The sequence below is a fragment of the Ictalurus furcatus genome, chromosome 12, assembly GCF_023375685.1.
Source record: "Ictalurus furcatus strain D&B chromosome 12, Billie_1.0, whole genome shotgun sequence".
Lineage (NCBI taxonomy): Eukaryota > Metazoa > Chordata > Actinopteri > Siluriformes > Ictaluridae > Ictalurus > Ictalurus furcatus.
Window position 1 is genome coordinate 26,864,924 of NC_071266.1, and position 17,809 is coordinate 26,882,732.

At 42.6% G+C, this 17,809-nt stretch overlaps 1 protein-coding gene across 1 annotated transcript; it reads left to right on the forward strand.

Annotated features, from left to right (window-relative positions):
* Positions 1-15,841: 15,841 nt before the first annotated feature.
* junbb (JunB proto-oncogene, AP-1 transcription factor subunit b) lies at positions 15,842-17,773 on the forward strand. Its single transcript, XM_053638107.1, has one exon. The coding sequence runs from the start codon at positions 16,223-16,225 to the stop codon at positions 17,216-17,218; it is 996 nt and encodes a 331-aa protein (XP_053494082.1). The 5' UTR covers positions 15,842-16,222; the 3' UTR covers positions 17,219-17,773.
* The last annotated feature ends 36 nt before the right edge of the window (positions 17,774-17,809 follow it).

The following is a 17,809-nucleotide window of genomic DNA, read 5'->3' on the forward strand; positions in this document are numbered from 1 at the left end:
TAAGAAGAAAAAAAAAAGAGAGAGAGCGAGAGAGAAGCTGGTGAGGTAACGTTCCACAACAATAAACGGATAAAAATGAAGACTTTACTGAAAATTTGCTGTAGTATAAGGGGAATAAAACGCACTAAACGTTAACCACGCTTCATCGTTCCACCCCCTCGTCCATTATTTTTCTGTACCTGCACGTTTTATAAAACCACCCGAGAAACAGCAGCATAAAAATAAACGCCTTGACGTGTTTGGTTTTTTCCCCCACCATGTGCAAAGCCCCCGTGTCTCTCTGAGCGGACGCCGGACTGAGTTGTTGTTTTTTTTCTCGAGTTTCTGCTGCGGTGACGAGGCAGCGAGCTCTGCAGCAGGCTCCTGCGTCGAGCTCAAACCACAAGTGTACGAGTGAGTGTGTGTTGTGGCTGAGATCGAGAGACAGAGGAAGACAGTGACAGCGTGTGCCTGGGCGTGCGACGCGTCTCTGTGGAGGAGTCTGGGCGTTTCTGGGCTGAGACGGAGCTGATCTCGGAGCTGTCACTCATCCTGCGGGCCTGAGACACATCACATTTAACACAAAGAGAGGAAGAGATAGAGTCGTGATCGCACTTCAGCCGTTACAGTCTTTAGTAGATATGCTACGACAGGAACGTTATTGGGGAACTTTCATTGAAACCGGCGGGAGGAAAACAGGATGTTTATGAGCGCTGGTAACTGTTACTGCTGCTAACGGCTCATTCTCTCTCAGTCCTGACCATAAGTCTTAAACTCATTTCAGATTTCATCTTAAACCACCCCGAGTCATTACCCGGTATACTGCTGTACGCTTGAACCGTTTTCATGACAAATCTTTTTTAATTATCAGCAGTCTCTCAGCTCCGGTTCTTCCCTCCTGGGCCTCTTCACTGCAGCAATATCGCTGTCTTCTGCCTGTAATACACTTCAGATTCATACAGCATATAAAGATTGTTTTTTTTTCCCCCCCTTCTAACGGAACAAATTAAAAATCCCCACAGAGCCATGTGCTTGAAAACGGTTGGACGATTTCTTCAGAAACTCCTACGTTACCTAAATAACTGCTATCTAGACATCAAGCCAACGTCAAAATTTAAATAGTGACCCGTTACATCTATATAGCACGCGTCTCATTGTGTTCATAATTATAAAATAAAATAAAAAATGAACTCACACAATAACCGAAAGACGGAACCACGCTGGCACATCTCTCAGTGTTTGAGGAGAACATTTGAATGGTTGAATTCGGGTTCCTTTAAATGAAGGGTGCCAATACTTCTGGAGGAAACACATGGATGGGATGGGATGAAGCAGGGTTACTGTTAGCACCCTGGAGTTGTTTATTTTCCAATGAAAATGTTTTATTCCTTGTATACAACAACAACAACAGCAATTTTCCAATGATTACAGTTTTTTTTATTTATTAAAGAACGACATGTTGTTGTCGTTTTTTTTATCCGTTTATAGATACGTTATATGTCGGGGAACGTTCTTGCTTAAGTCATAGCAGCTGTAATCGGCCGTTCCGTCACTAGCCGCTGTTTTATTTTCTCATACAGGAAGTTAATAAGACAAAAGAAAAACTGACACTGGAGACTCCTTCCATGAACGTAACTGTTAATAAATGTGTCTCCTTACAGAAACATTGACTGTATCAACATCGATCTGTGTGTGGAGCGTCTGCCGGTAAAGTCGTAGAAACGTGAGCGAGTCGTTTGCACGTACACGGTGTGTTTAACACTCAGAGCTGCGAGATTAGCTTGGAGAAGTGTGTGTGTGGTAATTAGCGTGCTAAACGCAGACCGTGGAGGAGAGCGGGCATGGCGGGACATAGCGGGGCAGGGGCGGGGTCTCAAATCACACACCGCACTGTGAACAACAGACGCTGAGCTGTCTTACCATCCGCTGTGGATGAGAAGGGGGGGTGTATGAGATAAGGGACAGAATCGCCATGGTTACCAAAAGTGTTGCTTGTGTTTATAATGCAGTGATGCAGTGAGAAAAAGAGCAATGGCTCACTTTATGCAGAGAGAGAGGCAAAGCCACCTACGCGGTACGTGTGTGTGAATGTGTGTGTGTGTGTGTGTGTGTGTGTGTGTGTGAAAGCTGACAGCTCTGCAGACGTGTATAGCTGTAGGCAGAGGTGGTGGCGCTGATGTTCACTTTAACATGTGCAACTTCACTGCAGGGGAAAGTCTGAACATGTCTCACATACACCTCTCTGTCTGTCTATCTGTCTGTCTGCCTTGCTTACATTAGCCATCTCTGTCTCACTGTCTGATTCACTTTCTGTTTGTCTGTCTGTCTATCTGTCTGTCTGCTTTGCTTACATTAACCATCTCTCTCTGTCTTTCTGTCTCACGATCTGTCTCACTGTCTGTTTCACTTTGTGTCTGTCTCTCTCTCATATTTTTCTCACATTCTTACATTAACCATCTCACTTTGTCTGTCTATCTTGCTTACATTAACCATCTCTCTCTCTCTCTCTCTCTTTCTCTCTCTATTTCTGTCTGTGTGTCTCTCTCCATCTGTCTGTCTCTGTGTCTGTCTGCCTGTCTGCCTCTCTCTCTCTCTCTCTCTCTCTCTCACTCTCTCAGTCTTTCTGTCTCTCTTTTTGTCCCACTGAAGGGGTTTTCATTCCCCATCTCTTGATTTCTTTTTCTCTTTGTCATTCTCTCTCTTTTTCACTATGTCAGTTGTCTTCGTTTTGTTTTTCTTCCTCAATTATTTCTTCTTTATTCCTGTTTTCTCTCCCCACATCGCTCTCTACTTTCCTATCATCATCAGTCTCTCTTCTTCTTCCTTCTTTTACTCCTTTCTCTCTATTTTTCCCAACATCCCCTTAACTTCTTCATCCTTCCCTTTCTATAACCTCTCTCTCTCTCTCTCTTTCTCTCATTCTCTCTCTCTCTATTTCTCGCTCTCTTTCTCTCTCTCTCTCTCTCTCTCTCTTCAACCCACAAAAACTGATCGACTCAGACAATTGCTGTTTACACTGAAACCTTCTTCTGTTACCTCTGCAGTTTCAACACACTCACTTCCTGTAGGCCACATCTCCTAACATTCCCAGCTTGTGTGTGTGTGTGTGTGTTTGTGTGTGTGTGTGTGGTAATCCCCTCTCTCTCTTTGAATGTGTTTACCTTACTGCTCTGTCGTGGTCTCCACTGACTCGTCATTTACTCATCAGTTCTTCACCTTCATGAGGGATCACCATGACGACACACTCGCTCTGCCCCACTCCATGCAGGTTCACGACCTCTCTGCTTGCTCCTGGTCCTGAGTGGGACGTTTCCCTTCATCGCCTATATATTTACATTTACATTTATTCACTTAGCAGACGCTTTTATCCAAAGCGACTTACAAATGAGAAAAATACAAGCAAACATATATACTGTATGTGCTTTATGTAGGGTTTATAGAATAGCGACAAGTCACTGAGGAGTAACATAAACTGATAACACACAATGTGCCGGTGTTGCCCCTCACACACACACACACACACACACACTCAGGCTGGGAACGTTAGGAGATGTGGCCTACAGGAAGTGAGCATGATGAAGAACAGTTATAGGGCCAGGAGGTTTCAGTGGAAACAGTCTGACTTTATCAGTTCTAGTGGGTGGAACAGAGAAAAAGACAGAGAGAGCGAGAGAGTGAGAGAGACGAGAAGAGAAAGGGAGTGAAGTTATAGATAAAGATTGAGGAAGGAGAGAAGGAAAGATGATAAAGAAAGAGAGATAAGGAGGATGAGAGGGGCAGAGAAAGGCAGAAACAAAGACAGTAAAGGATATAGTGAAGGGGAGAGAGGGATAAAAAGAAGGAAATCAAGAGACAGTAAAAAGGGAGGTAGACAGAAAGAACATATCTGTCTGTCTGTCTGTTTCTCTGTCTATCCATGATGAGTAATCCAGGCAGTAGTTGTGTTGTAACCTCCTTTATTCTCTGGAAATTTCAAATGATTACGTATTATTATTATTATTATTATAGTTGTTGTTGGCACATTTTACAATAATCGTGAAAAGTGAAAAGTGGTAAATGACATGATAAACATCAGCGGGTCAAATTCTGCAGCGTTACTATGCTGCGTTGTTATTATTACATTACTGCTCCTACATTATGTCCATTAACTCCAGCAAACTGCGACAGGTTGGTGAACATTAACTGAGAAATAAGGCGGAAATGTAAGGCTTTAACCCATCAGCTAACCTCAGCCTCAGATGCTCTGCCCACACGCCATAGTGTTTCATATCCTTTCTTCGCTTTTCTGGCCACAAGCTTCAGGATCTTTAAGGCTGCATCTAATCTAATCGGCTCTCCAAAACTCCACGCACCACTTTCTGCTGTTTTAACACTGTTTCAGCACCGTGTGAAGATTTAGTCACAACAAAATGTTAGTTTTTTCGCCCACATTTCACATTTATGGAGTTTGACAGGTATCCTTATCCGGAGCGACCTACAGAAGTGCTTGACGTCTCTATAAATGAATACATCCCGATACTGGTTCACTAGGTCACGGACTAAGAGTTCCATCAGTCTGAAACTCTGTTAGGAGGTAATACAGTAAGAAAAACACACAGACAAGGCAACAGTTTTGTTTTTATAGGAAAAGTGCTAATTTAAGTACTTTAGGAAGAGGTAGGACTTTAGATGTGGTTTGAAGACCGCCAGTGACTCAGCTGTTTGGACATCTAGGGGAAGTTCATTCCACCACCTAGACACCAGAACAGAGGAGAGTCTTGATACATGCCTTCCGTGTACCCTGAGAGATGGTGGCACCAATCGGAGGGAGCATGGTGCAGTGCGGGGTGAGATGCGTGATTTGAGGTAAGTTGGTGCTTTATTTTTTTTAGGATAAAGGCTCTTTGGAAACATTTCCCACCAGGGAAATGAGATATAGTTGTTGGTTTGCTGTCTGTCTTTGGTTGACCTTTTTCTGAGAAAGTATACAGGCTTGTCATGGCCATGACAAAATGTACCAGAGTCTCTAGTGAAAGCCTTCAATGCCTAGACTTGGTGAAATATATGGAAAACAAATCTTTATGGTTGTGGCCAGGGCTGTTTCTAGCTATACATGGTGCGAGCAGTCATTTAGAGCCCTCAAACTCTAAATGATTGAGCTGAGAAGCTGAGAAACAGCCCTAAGTGTGGCCCTCCAGGATGTAAATACAGTATGTCCCCCATCATATAAACACTATGGGATATAGAGTGTCTCCTCCTATGATGCTGCATGAGCAGTAGTTATCCAAACGATGAGGTTCCTTCAAGTGTCTTTGAGGAAGAAATCCCAGATTGGTAGCAGTGGTGCATTAAAAGTGGCCTAAACAATAGCTCAGGAAGTGGCTATAACTATATTATGAGATGTTTGTGTACAAAACAATGGAACAAGCCTCAATATATTATCTTTTGCGCTCGTCAGAGCAGCACTGATGCAGATTTGTACTCTCTGTGTGTCTGTCAGGTCCTGAAGAAATGCCCACATATTTAACCTCACTTCCTGTTTCCACTCTCACTTTCAATGATTAAATTACACCAGTTTAGGTAATGCAAATGGAAACAAATGCACAGAATTAGGTGTGAAGAGATGGATAAAAGGCCTCGTTTTGTAACTATTGCTTCAATTCTGAAAAAAAAGAAAAGAAATGAAAAAGTTCAGTTGGTGATGATTTACACCGTTGATATTAATCCCAGACTGTTCTCAGACTGAGCCCATGCAGAACGACTGAGATCAGCAGATCGCTTACAGAGGGAAATTACTCAGCATCGTCCTGATTTGTATTATCATAAAGTTTACCTTTATCTTTATAAGCTCCATACCCTCATCACAGCGACGGTCCGCTCCGTACTTTCATTTCATCTGAATCAAAGCTTGGCTCTGTTACTCTTTGGGAAGACAAACACATGCGCTGGAATCTGACTTGATCTTTTACAGGAAACGAGCCAAGAGTTACACACACACACACACACACACACACACACACACACACACACACACTTGACAAGGTCAGGAAAAGTTAGAAGGCCTGGACGGGACTTTTTTAATACCTGGTTTCTATTTAACTTCAAACAGCAGACGGAGACAGACGGACTTAAACGCACACAACAAGACATAAACATCAGAAGTAAAAAAGTGTTCACACACTCACTGCATGTGAGTCACCGGTCCAGCGTGTATGTACAGTCTCTGAGAAAAAAATAGCGTCTGGAGTTATTTGATTATTTGGAATATTCCTACACTTCTGTATAGATGACTGTTTACTGTGTCAAATACGAACAAATCTGACTTTTAATCCATTTAATATAATAATCCATCACAAGGTGTAAGTGACCAGGTAAAGGGGAGTTTATTTATCATTCACACAACATGTCAAGGCATTTTTTTTTGCATATCTGATTGTACAAAGACAGTATAGTATAGTGTAGTGTAGTTTAGTGTGGTGAAGTGTAGTGAAGTGTAGTGTAGCGTGGTGCGGTATAGTATATTATAGCATAGTATAGTATAGTATGTAGTAGTATAATATAGTATGGTGTAGTATAGTATAGTATGGTGTAGTATGGTATAGTATGGTGTAGTATGGTATAGTATAATATAGTATGGTGTAGTATAATATAGTATGGTGTAGTATGGTGTAGTATGGTGTAGTATAATATAGTATGGTATAGTATGGTATAGTATAGTATAGTATGGTGTAGTATGGTATAGTATAGTATAGTATGGTGTAGTATGGTGTAGTATAATATAGTATGGTGTAGTATGGTATAGTATAGTATGGTGTAGTATGGTGTAGTATAATATAGTATGGTGTAGTATGGTATAGTATGGTATAGTATAGTATAGTATAGTATGGTGTAGTATGGTGTAGTATAATATAGTATCGTATAGTATAGTATAGTATAGTATAGCATGGTGTAGTATAATATAGTATGGTGTAGTATGGTATAGTATAGTATGGTGTAGTATGGTGTAGTATAATATAGTATGGTGTAGTATGGTATAGTATACTTGGTACAGTGTTTTCAATGCATTTTTGTTTTGCCTCAGAAGCAGCACTGCCTTCAGATTGGAGATTCTGAACACAAGAGCTGGTTAGCCTCATCAGTGCCATCTCTTTTATTTCTGTCCATGAAAGCAACTGAGTGAAACCTCCAGCATTACATCAGCTCTGTACATTAGCATTACACTTGTGCCTGCACCGAAATACAGCCCTTAATGTTAGGGGACAACATTCTCAACTTCTGAAATGGTCCTTTCAGGAGAAGAGATGTGTGTGAGAGATAACCGTGAGCATTTAATGACCGATTTACGAGACAAAACCGGCCTTTGACCAGCAGCAGTCTTACTCAGGGAGCGCTTTGATAAATCAACCCAGTGTTTCTTACAAACAAGAGAAACTGGTGACCTTGACCATGAACTAGGTTTGTGATTAAAAACAGAACAACTTTATTTACTTTCCAGGCATGATTATGTAATTGGAGTGTACAGGTTACTACACAGCACTGATTACTGAAATACACAGCTTCTAATCTGTCTACAACAACTCACATCGGTTCAAATGGGTTATACCACAGCGCATATCTGATTGGCTGCAAATCGCAGGTTTATATTAATATAATATAATATAACTTGTACGGCAGAAGCTCCACATGAACAGATTTCTTTTTAAAAATGCGTGTGATCGTTGATAGGGGGAGGTTTTCTGTGAGAACACAGAGATCATTCCATCATATCATTTCACCCCTAGCAGCTAGCTCCCTTCAGGTGGTAATTCATGAGCAGTGACAGGAGAAGAAACGGAGAGCTGAGCTGTAAGTGGTGTCTGCGCTGTCTTTCTGCCTCATCAGCTACTGAGCTGTTAGCAAAGTGCTAATCAGCCAGTGTTGGCATGATGCTTATCGGCCTGTTTGTGGGTTCGTGGTCGACACGTCAGCGCCATTAAGGCCTTGAGCTGATGATGGATGTGTTTATTTCTGTCCTCACACTGACCACACACATCAACAGCAGCTCCAGAGACATGAGTGCTGTCGTTGTGTCGACCAACGTGGACTAGCACAGCGGAGGAGTGACTCAGGGGGCAGTTCACCGACCTCTTCAATGCCTCTTGACATCCTTTATTCAATCTGATGGCGTGTTTGTGTGTTTTTGTTGAAACCTCGTGCTCTGTACAGTCGACCCAGCTGACCCAGGTCATCTGTTTAAGCTTTACAGAAATAGAACAGCTAAAAATGATGAGTATGATTAAGCGGCTCTGTATTAAAAGCATGATTAAACCAATGAAACCAATAAAACTACGTATATGTATCACATTAAAAGGAGTTTTAAAACATACTTATCTCACCTGGCCCATATGTAGTGTTTTATCTTATTCATGATGTATATGTTTCCTCATTCTTGTAGTTAATTCATTATATTGAATGGTTTGTTTAGCTTTTATATGTACGGCACTTTAAGATTTTGGACTGAGAAAGAAAAAGAGATATATAAACATTATACAGGTTTAACGATTTAAATATTATTGTTATTTACACCCCCTAGCCACTTTATTAGGACCTCATGTACACCTGCTCATTCGTGCGGTTATCCAAACAGCCAATGAGCAGCGCAGTGTATAAAATCACACAGACACGAGTGAAGAGCTTCAGTTCATGTTCAGATCAAACATCAGAATGGGGAAGTGTGCTCTTTAACCATGGCGTGGTTGTTGGTTCCAGACAGGCTGGTTTGAGTTCATCAGAACCTGCTGATCTCCAGGGATTTTCACTAGAGTTGGTGCGAAAAACAAAAAACACCAGTGAGTGGCAGTTCTGCATGAGGTGAGCAGAAAAGGATCTCAGAGCACACAGTACACAGCGCAGTACAACAGCAGGAGAGCACATCTGGTTCCACTCCTTCCAAGACTGTACAGTTTAAGATTGGAGAATGGCCAGTTGATGTAAACTCTAGAGACTGTTGTGTGTGAAGATCCCAGGAGATCAGCAGTTTCTGAAATCCTCAAACCAGCCCGTCTGGTACCGACAGCCACGGCGCGGTCAGCACTACTGCACTCGTCGTTAATCAAGGAAGCATAGAATCACCAGCTTTTGATAAAAGTCTTAAGTATGTGTACCACCTCGGTGATGATTATTATATATACAACAATTATGGGAATGCAGTCCCGAAGTCCGGAGGCAGATGGGAATATAAATGAGATTTATGGAAAAATGGGACATGACTTCGTCTCACTACTCGTTCTAGATCATTTTCTCCCTTCCTGTTGGTCTTCATGTTAAAATGAACATTGTGTTATCTCTGATCTTTTAAACGACTTCACATGTTCACGATGGAACCCGAGCCCGGCGAGTAAATAACCTCGAATACGATTCGAGATAATCCTCTCTCTGTCTGTTTGTCTGTGGTTCATTCTCCTGGCCTCTAGCTCTTCGTGTCTTTCTGCTGACAGCGGGGGGGGAAATGTGTGGACAATCCCACATTCACCCCCTTCTCTATCACTCCACTTTTCATTCCTGCTGACTGCGGGAAAAGTCTGGAAGACAGCGAGGGTCATCCAGAAGATCCCTGACACTGGAGTCGAGTGTGAGTCACTGAGCATGCGGCCAGGCCGAGGCCCGTCTGCTTGACAAGCGGGGCGGTGTGTGAGACACGGACACACAATAGCAGGGTTGTGAGTGTGTGTGTGCGGAGAAGACGTGCACAATAGGCGGTCTGTGTGAAGGCGCTAAACAACATGTGCAGTGGTGGTGGTGGTGCTGTTCGGACCTGTCTGAGAGCAGGATGGAGGAATCATACACTCTGTGACCAGACAGGAACTGCTCCAACCTGCAAGGGCTGTTTTTAGTAACACAACATGGACGTCTGAATATTACATGTATATGTACGTAAAGCAAAAAAAAAAAAGTAAAGCTTTCTTCTTCAAAGCATTAATAAATCTACAGATACGTGAAACAACATTCCTGGCTCGACATGAGTACACTCTACCGTCAAATATAATCGGATCGGAAGGTCGTGAGTTCAAATCCCAGCACTGCCAAGCTGCCACTGCTGGGCCCTTGAGCAAGGCCCTTAACACTCAACTGCTCCGGTGTATCATAAATGAGACTGGCGTCTGCCAAATGCCGTGAAACGTAAACCATCTGCCTCACGTTTGAAACATCCTTTCGCACGATCTGTCCCTTCCAGATTATTACATTTGTTCAGTTTGTTCGTTCAGATATGAAACATTTGGAATACTCTCCATGTCACCCAGCTCTGGTCACATGACCAAGTCCACTACAGCGTGAAATATGAAATCGCTATACTGTAGAAGTTTATTGAAAGATTTATTTATAAAATAATTCGGATTAGCCACGTTGTGCATTCGCACAAGAGGAACAGTCAGACATAAGCCATGTGCTCTGCTTCCATTTGTGTTACTGGTATTGCTGCCCTTACTGCTATCAGACTTCACAGTAGTTTAACACTTTGATCCCACAGTGTGTCTTTTAGTATTCTGTGGCAACAGTGATGAACACCCACGTAGTCTACGCTACTATTCAGTAGCCTTCAACATGTACGGTGTGCGTATGTGCTTGCACGCACATGCACACACACACACACACACACACAAACACACACTTATGGTAAGTGTCCATCACCTGGAGGCATGTAAATCTCACAACCCCATGCAGGTAACATTGTGTTCTCACTGGATTTCGAAAAAATCAGCATGTGCCAAGACAAATGAAATCCTGATTACCACACACCCACACCCACCCACATACACACACACACACACAAACACATACACAAACTCTCACACACACACACACACACACACACACACACTCTCACACACACACACACAAACACACACACACTCTCACACACACACACACACACACACACACACTCACACACAAACACACACACGCACACACACACTCTCACACACACACTCACACGCACACACACACTCTCACACACACACTCACACACACACACACACTCTCTCTCTCACACACACACACACACACACTCTCACACACACGCACACACACACACACAAACACACACACACGCACACACACAAACACACACACACACACACAAACACACACTCTCTCTCACACACACACACACACACACACTCTCTCACACACACACACACACACACTCTCACACAGACACACACCCACACACCCACACACAGGGTTAGAGATTTTAATTATGATAAAACTATTTCCTTTATGGTGTTCAGTCATGTAGTCTTCTGTGTAAAACAATGAAATGATTGTTTGTATGGTGGGTGTGTGTGTGTGTGTGTGTGTGTGTGTGTGTGTGTGTGGGTATTTGTGTGCGAGTGTGTGTGTGTGTGTGTGTGTGTGTGTGTGTGTGTTTGGAGGGAAATGCCTTGAATTGCCTGTATTGTGCACTCTTATGATGAAATCTATTTGCGCAGATGGAGCAGATTGTAGAAAAACAGGAATTTCTAATATGTTATATAAGAGTCTTGTATTGATTGTGTTTTTTAATTTGGCAGATGCGTTTGTCCCGGAAACAGAGAGGTTCTGCCGCTGTTCTGAATAAAAGTTTTTGCCCTGTAAATAAACACTAAACCTGATTCAGGTCCAGACTTTTCAATCAATATCAGTAAAGCGCTGATGTTCACGACTGCTACTGTGAAATTTAGGCCAAGGGTAATTTTGACCAAAGCAAATCCTGTGTACTGTGAACATCGTGTTCAAGACATGTTCAGCACTCTCTCTCTCTCTCTCTCTCTCTATGTATCTATCTCTATCTCTCTCTATCTCTCTCTTTCTATCTCTATCTCTCTCTATCTATCTCTCTCTCTTTCTATCTCTCTCTCTCACTCTCTCTCTATCTCTCTCTCTTTCTATCTCTATCTCGCTCTCTATCTATCTATCTATCTATCTCTCTCTCTCTCTCTCTCTCTATCTCTCTCTATCTATCTATCTCTCACTCTCTATCTCTCTCACTCTCTCTCTCTCTATCTCTATCTCTCTCTATTGCTCTCTCACTCTATCTCTCTCCATCTATCTCTCACTCTCTCTCTATCTCTATCTCTCTCTCTATCTCTCACTCTCTCTCTATCTCTCTCTCTCTCTCTCTCTGTCTCTATCTCTCACTCTCTCTCTATTTCTATCTCTCTCTCTTTCTCTCTCTCCCTGTCTCTCTCTCTCCCTCACTCTTTCTCTCTCTCTCTATCTCTCTCTCGTTTATGAATATATTTACCTCTTATTTATTCATTTATCTATTTATTTATTTTTTATCTATTTATTTATTTAAATATCTAGATATTTAGAAATACTATTTATTTGATGTAAGACCGATAGACTCTTCATGAATGGTTAAAATAAAGGATGCTTAAAAGTAAAAAAAGTCTCTCTCTCTGTCTATCTTTCCTCCCTCCCTGTCTCTCTCTCTCTCTCTCTCCCTCTCTCTCTCTCTCTCTCTCTCACTTTATGAAGGCCTTCCATTGACATAATTTTTAATTCAACTAATTAACGCTATGCTACACTTAAATCTAAACATGACCTTAACATCAGTAACCGAAAGGAAACCTTTCTGCTCTTTTAAGGGTTTTTAAAAATTGTTTATTTATTTATTTATTTTTTTTAATATAAAAGCTGCAGGTTCTTTGTAAAAGTGAAAAAAAAAAAAAGGTTTTCCTCATGGGGACCAGCCACACAGGGTAAGAACCATCAGATATGTCTATCCTTGTGGACATTTGATGATGATATTGGCATGGTGTAAGAACATGCACACACACTTTAGCCATGTGGGATATGATTTATCTCTCAGGAGCCAATGATCGTCATGCATGATACAGCGGGGGAAATAAGTATTGAACATGTCAACATTTTTATCAGTAAAATATACTTCCAATGAGGTTATTCACATGAAATTTTCACCAGACATCAGTATTAACTCAAGAAATCCGGAAATATAAAGAATTCACAACATTAAAGTCCATAAATGAAGTTATGTGTAATAAAGTGGAATGACACGGGGAAAAAAGTACTGAACACGCTAACTGAGATGTATTTAATATTTAGAGGAGAAGTCTTTGTAATGACGCTTCAAGACGCTTCCTGTATGAAGAAATTAATGGGCCGCAGTATTCAGGTGTGATTTTGGCCCATTCTTCTAAACATATTGTCTTTAAATCTTGTTCAATTGGATTCGAGTCAGATGATTGACTGGGCCATTCTGATGCCTTGATTTGTTTACTCTGAAACCAATGGAGAGTTTCCTTTGCTGTATGCTTTGGATCGTTGTCCTGCTTGGATTGTTGTCATCCTCGTGGATGGCAGCAGATTCTTCTCAAGAATCTCCCGGTAAAGGGCTCCATTCATCGTTCCTTCAATTATATGAAGTCTGCCAGTACCATATGATCATGTTCTTGTGATTGAATTCAACTTTTGGGTATTTTATTTAGATTTTTATACCTAAATGGCTTATATTAACAACAATCAGGTTTATCTGCAGAAGGTCTTGATTAAGTTGTGTATTTTCAAGACAAATAAGATAATGTTAGAAAAAAATCTATTCTACCGGAAAGGGCTCTTCAGTAGTGCCCACTCTGCCCCCTATCTAGTGCTCTATGGATGTAGATCTGTAAATGCAAGTACAAAGCTGAGAGGTTGAAGGTTAGGGGCCTTGCTCAGTCATAAGAGCTGAACTCACAACCTTCTGGTCATTAGTACAGATCCTTCACTCTGCTCATCATACCGCTGCTCTAAATCATCGATGAGAATTATGACCACTAATCCCTATCATTTGTACATGTTGAGGCTGAGAAAGTTCCATGGCCTATTTCAGGGAACCGCGTGCAAGCGTTCACACACACACACACACACACACACACAGCTGACACAGCAGGCAAGTAAACACATGTTGCCTCCCAGGTGTGTTGCCTCACTGGACCGCTTTAACATCTTTCTCTTTTTTTTGCACGTGCCTCCAAGAAATAAATGTGCCAGCTGCAAAATGTGTCTGACAGGCCGGACCCGAAAAAGATAAATCACCCCTCATCCCAGCCCTGAAAAACCCGGCTACGGGTGCCAGATGAGTCAGGAGCTGTTTTTAAAACCAAACACATGACATTGTGCTGAGACTGAAGCAGACTCCCAGAAACTCCACATCTGCACTATTGTTACTCTGCTCTCAGAAGAGAAAGGAGAAACACTGAGAGGTATATACTGATATTAAACCCACTGTCGATTAGAGTAAGAGTACAGTGCTCTGCCTCTTATACTAATCTTTCTAACAGATACCTACAGCTAATAACCACCAGTGCTGAGTACATTATTACTAACTGGTGGTTATTTACCTTCATTTATTGTTAGTAATGTTAAGCAGCTCGTCGATGGTTGACCACTCTGTAAATGCTGATGCTGTCAGTGTGACGCTGCAGTCCTCAATACTTAAAAACAATCAGACGCAAAGAGCAAAAAGTCTAATTGCAGTGTAGCAGCTGTAGAAAAACAAAACAATCCTTAAAAAATCTATAATAGATGATATTTCATTAATGATCTAGACTCTGGTATTGCAAAGGATTATTATTTGTATAATAGTTAAAATGTATATATTTATATATGTATGTATGAGGCATAGTGTATATACATATGTATAAACATACTCTATATAAATATATAAATATAAAAAATAGTATTTGTATTAAATCATTACAGTTGCTTTGTTGCAGCTTGATATTTTGATAATTAATAATTTTAATAATAATAATAATTATTATTATTAATATTATTATTATTATTATTATTATTATTATTATTATTATTGATGTTGTCGCCATCATCAGTACTATTATCAGTATTAGTAGTGGGCTATGTAGTAATTAATTTGTTATGATTAAAGTAATAATGTTTTTCTTCTTCTACTCCTCCTCCTCCTCCTTCTTCTTCTTCTTCTCCTTCTTCTTCTTCTTCTTCTTATTATTAGTTCCTAAATGTAATTAAAATCTAGACCCCAGTTTCAACGCTGTAGCTGTGGGAATGTGAAACAGATCTATTCTGAGTGAATAAATGGCAGTGAGTGCCTCTCTGTGTTCAGAGGTGGAAGTGGGCTGGGCTTACCGCTTTTCCCACGAACAGGAACTAGTACGTCATCATACCCATATATGGAATGTATAGGCTTCCGGGAGGAACTCGGTGCTGAAAGTGGCCATAAGAATGCGGCTTTTTGCCACGCGCGCGCGCGTGCACGCACGCAGGTATAACCAGTTTGTTGTGCAATTTCACAAACGGTGATTTGATTTGGAACATTACAATAAATTAATAAAAAAAATACAATAGAAAAAGCTTCGTGTGTATATATAATCTGACAGAGACACGTGCTGGGTTCGAGTCCAGTGTTTGAGGGATAAACAGTCAATAAAACTAGGCATACTTCATATCCAGAGCACATTTAGGACTTGTTTGATTTATTTGGAGCTGTGAGGCTTTTGAACGCCTGAGCACAGAAATCAGTCTCACTGCTCATGGTGTATTTTAATGTAAGCAGTGGGTCTGGTACAGTAAATGCGTCTGACTTGCAACGTGCTACATTATTAATTCCTCTGCTTTAAATAGTAAGCTTGAAATGTCTCGCGTGCACTATTGTGCCATTTTTATATATATGTATTACGCTATTTGCATTATTTATGCCGCGCGCGCTCGCCTCCTTTTCGCCCAGGGGCTTGTTTACAGTCCCAACAGTTCCTGGCAATGACGTCGCGACGCGTCATTAAAGTGGGCGTGTTCTGTCGTCAGGGCAGGACTTCCAACCAATCAGCGGGCTGTGTTCAGCGCGAGACTCTGGCTGTCAGCATAAAAGCGAATGTGGCGGCCGGGAAACCAATCCATGTGAACGCACTCTCAGCGGTTGCGCTGTAATAACACCGAGAAGAGGAAGAGAGAAAGAGAGATTTGCGCGTTGACTTTATGCCGCATTTGTGTTTGCACTGATTTCAAACGGATTCTGGAAAGATCTGGACTTGTTTTTCTTTTTCTTGAAGAGAGAACTTGTGCTGCTTCTTGTACCCGGAGCTTTCAGACTGGACTCTGAGACTGGACAGTGAAAAGAAGGGGCAAAGTTTTTATTAGTATTATTATTACTGATATTAGTATTATTTCTTTTGATTTAGAGACAGTACCGCTTTGATTAAAGCGCACACCTGACTGACTCAGGTAAAGGTAAGCCCCAAAGCCTCAACTCTTCATCACGCCTCTTATGTCCACAAAAATGGAGCAGCCTTTTTACCATGACGACTCTTTTCTGTTGGGTTACGGCCACACGGACGCCGCGCTGCACGACTACAAGCTCCAGAAGCAGCAGCAGCAGCAGCAGCAGCAGCAGCAGTCCATGAGCCTGAGCAGCCTGCACGAGTCCTACCGCAGCCTCAAGTCCGACTTGGTGTACCAGGCGTCTCAGGGGGACGTCGGCTCACTGAAACTGGCGTCTCCGGAGCTGGAGAGGCTGATCATTCAGAACAGCAACGGAGTGCTGACCAGCCCCACGCCGCCGGGTCAGTACCAACTGTACGGGCACCGCTCAATCACAGACGAGCAGGAGGGCTTCGCGGAAGGCTTCGTAAAGGCGCTGGACGAGCTGCACAAGTTGAACCAGCCCCCGCCCAACGTGTCGATCGGTGCGGGCGGGGTGACGACGTGCTCGGTGGCGGCTCCCTCCGCGTTCGGCTCCGCCCTGCAACCAGAAACTCCGGTCTACACCACGCTTAACCCTTACTGCCCGAGCCTCGTCTCGTCCACTACAGCCACCTCGAGCTATCCATCAGCCACCATCAGCTACCTGCCCCCAGCGCACGCAGACGCGTCCTCGCACGCATACCAGAACTCGCTGGCTGGGGGCGTGCATCCCGCACAGCGCTTCGTGGCGCTCAAAGAGGAACCGCAGACGGTGCCGGACATGCACAGCAGCGACGGCTCGCCGCCCGTCTCTCCCATCGACATGGAGAACCAGGAGCGCATCAAGGCGGAGCGCAAGCGCCTGAGGAACCGACTCGCTGCCACCAAGTGCCGCCGGCGCAAGCTGGAGCGCATCGCGCGTCTCGAGGACCGCGTCAAGGTGCTCAAGTCGGACAACGCGGGCCTGTCGAGCACCGCGTCGCTCCTGCGCGAACAAGTGGCGCAGCTCAAGCAGAAGGTCCTGCGGCACGTCAGCAGCGGCTGTCAGCTCATGTTGACCAGCAAGATGGAGGCTTTCTGAAACAAGAAACCCCCTCACACAAACACACACAGAGACACCACACACCTTTATTCACTAACACTCAAAACACTGGAAAGATTGTCCATGGACATTCATTCTCGTCTGAACGCCACTGAATGGACGTTATGACATTCTGCTGAGTGAGCTTCAAGACGTGCTGAAAGAAATGAACGGTACTTCCGTTTGCGGTTGCCGGACACCGTTCACTAGATCGCCCTGAAGTCCGCACTCCGAGGCGCCTGAGAAACACACAGACTGTACAATGAGCCAAGTAGGCTGCAAAGACTGCGCGAACAGGCCAGTAAAGCCTACTTCATGCCAATAACGTTGTTTTTAATCTTATGATCAAAGGGAGATTTGTATGTCTAGTAGCCTATGACGTCATACTGTCATTTCTAAACGTGTAAATTATTGTTGTTGTTGTTTTTTTTGGTTTGTTTGTTTGTTTATTTTTTCAGTCAGGTTGATCCTGGCTTAATGTTAAGTATGTCTCATGTTTACAATGTCCTTTTTTTATTTGTTTATTTAAGTAAAAAAAAAACTCATTGAAATATACCTCTCTTGCTCCTCTTGGTGGTCCTTTTTCACATT

Bases quoted from the DNA above. Each gene is read 5' to 3' on its own strand.
- junbb (XM_053638107.1), top strand. From the start codon at position 16,223: ATGTCCACAAAAATGGAGCAGCCTTTTTACCATGACGACTCTTTTCTG.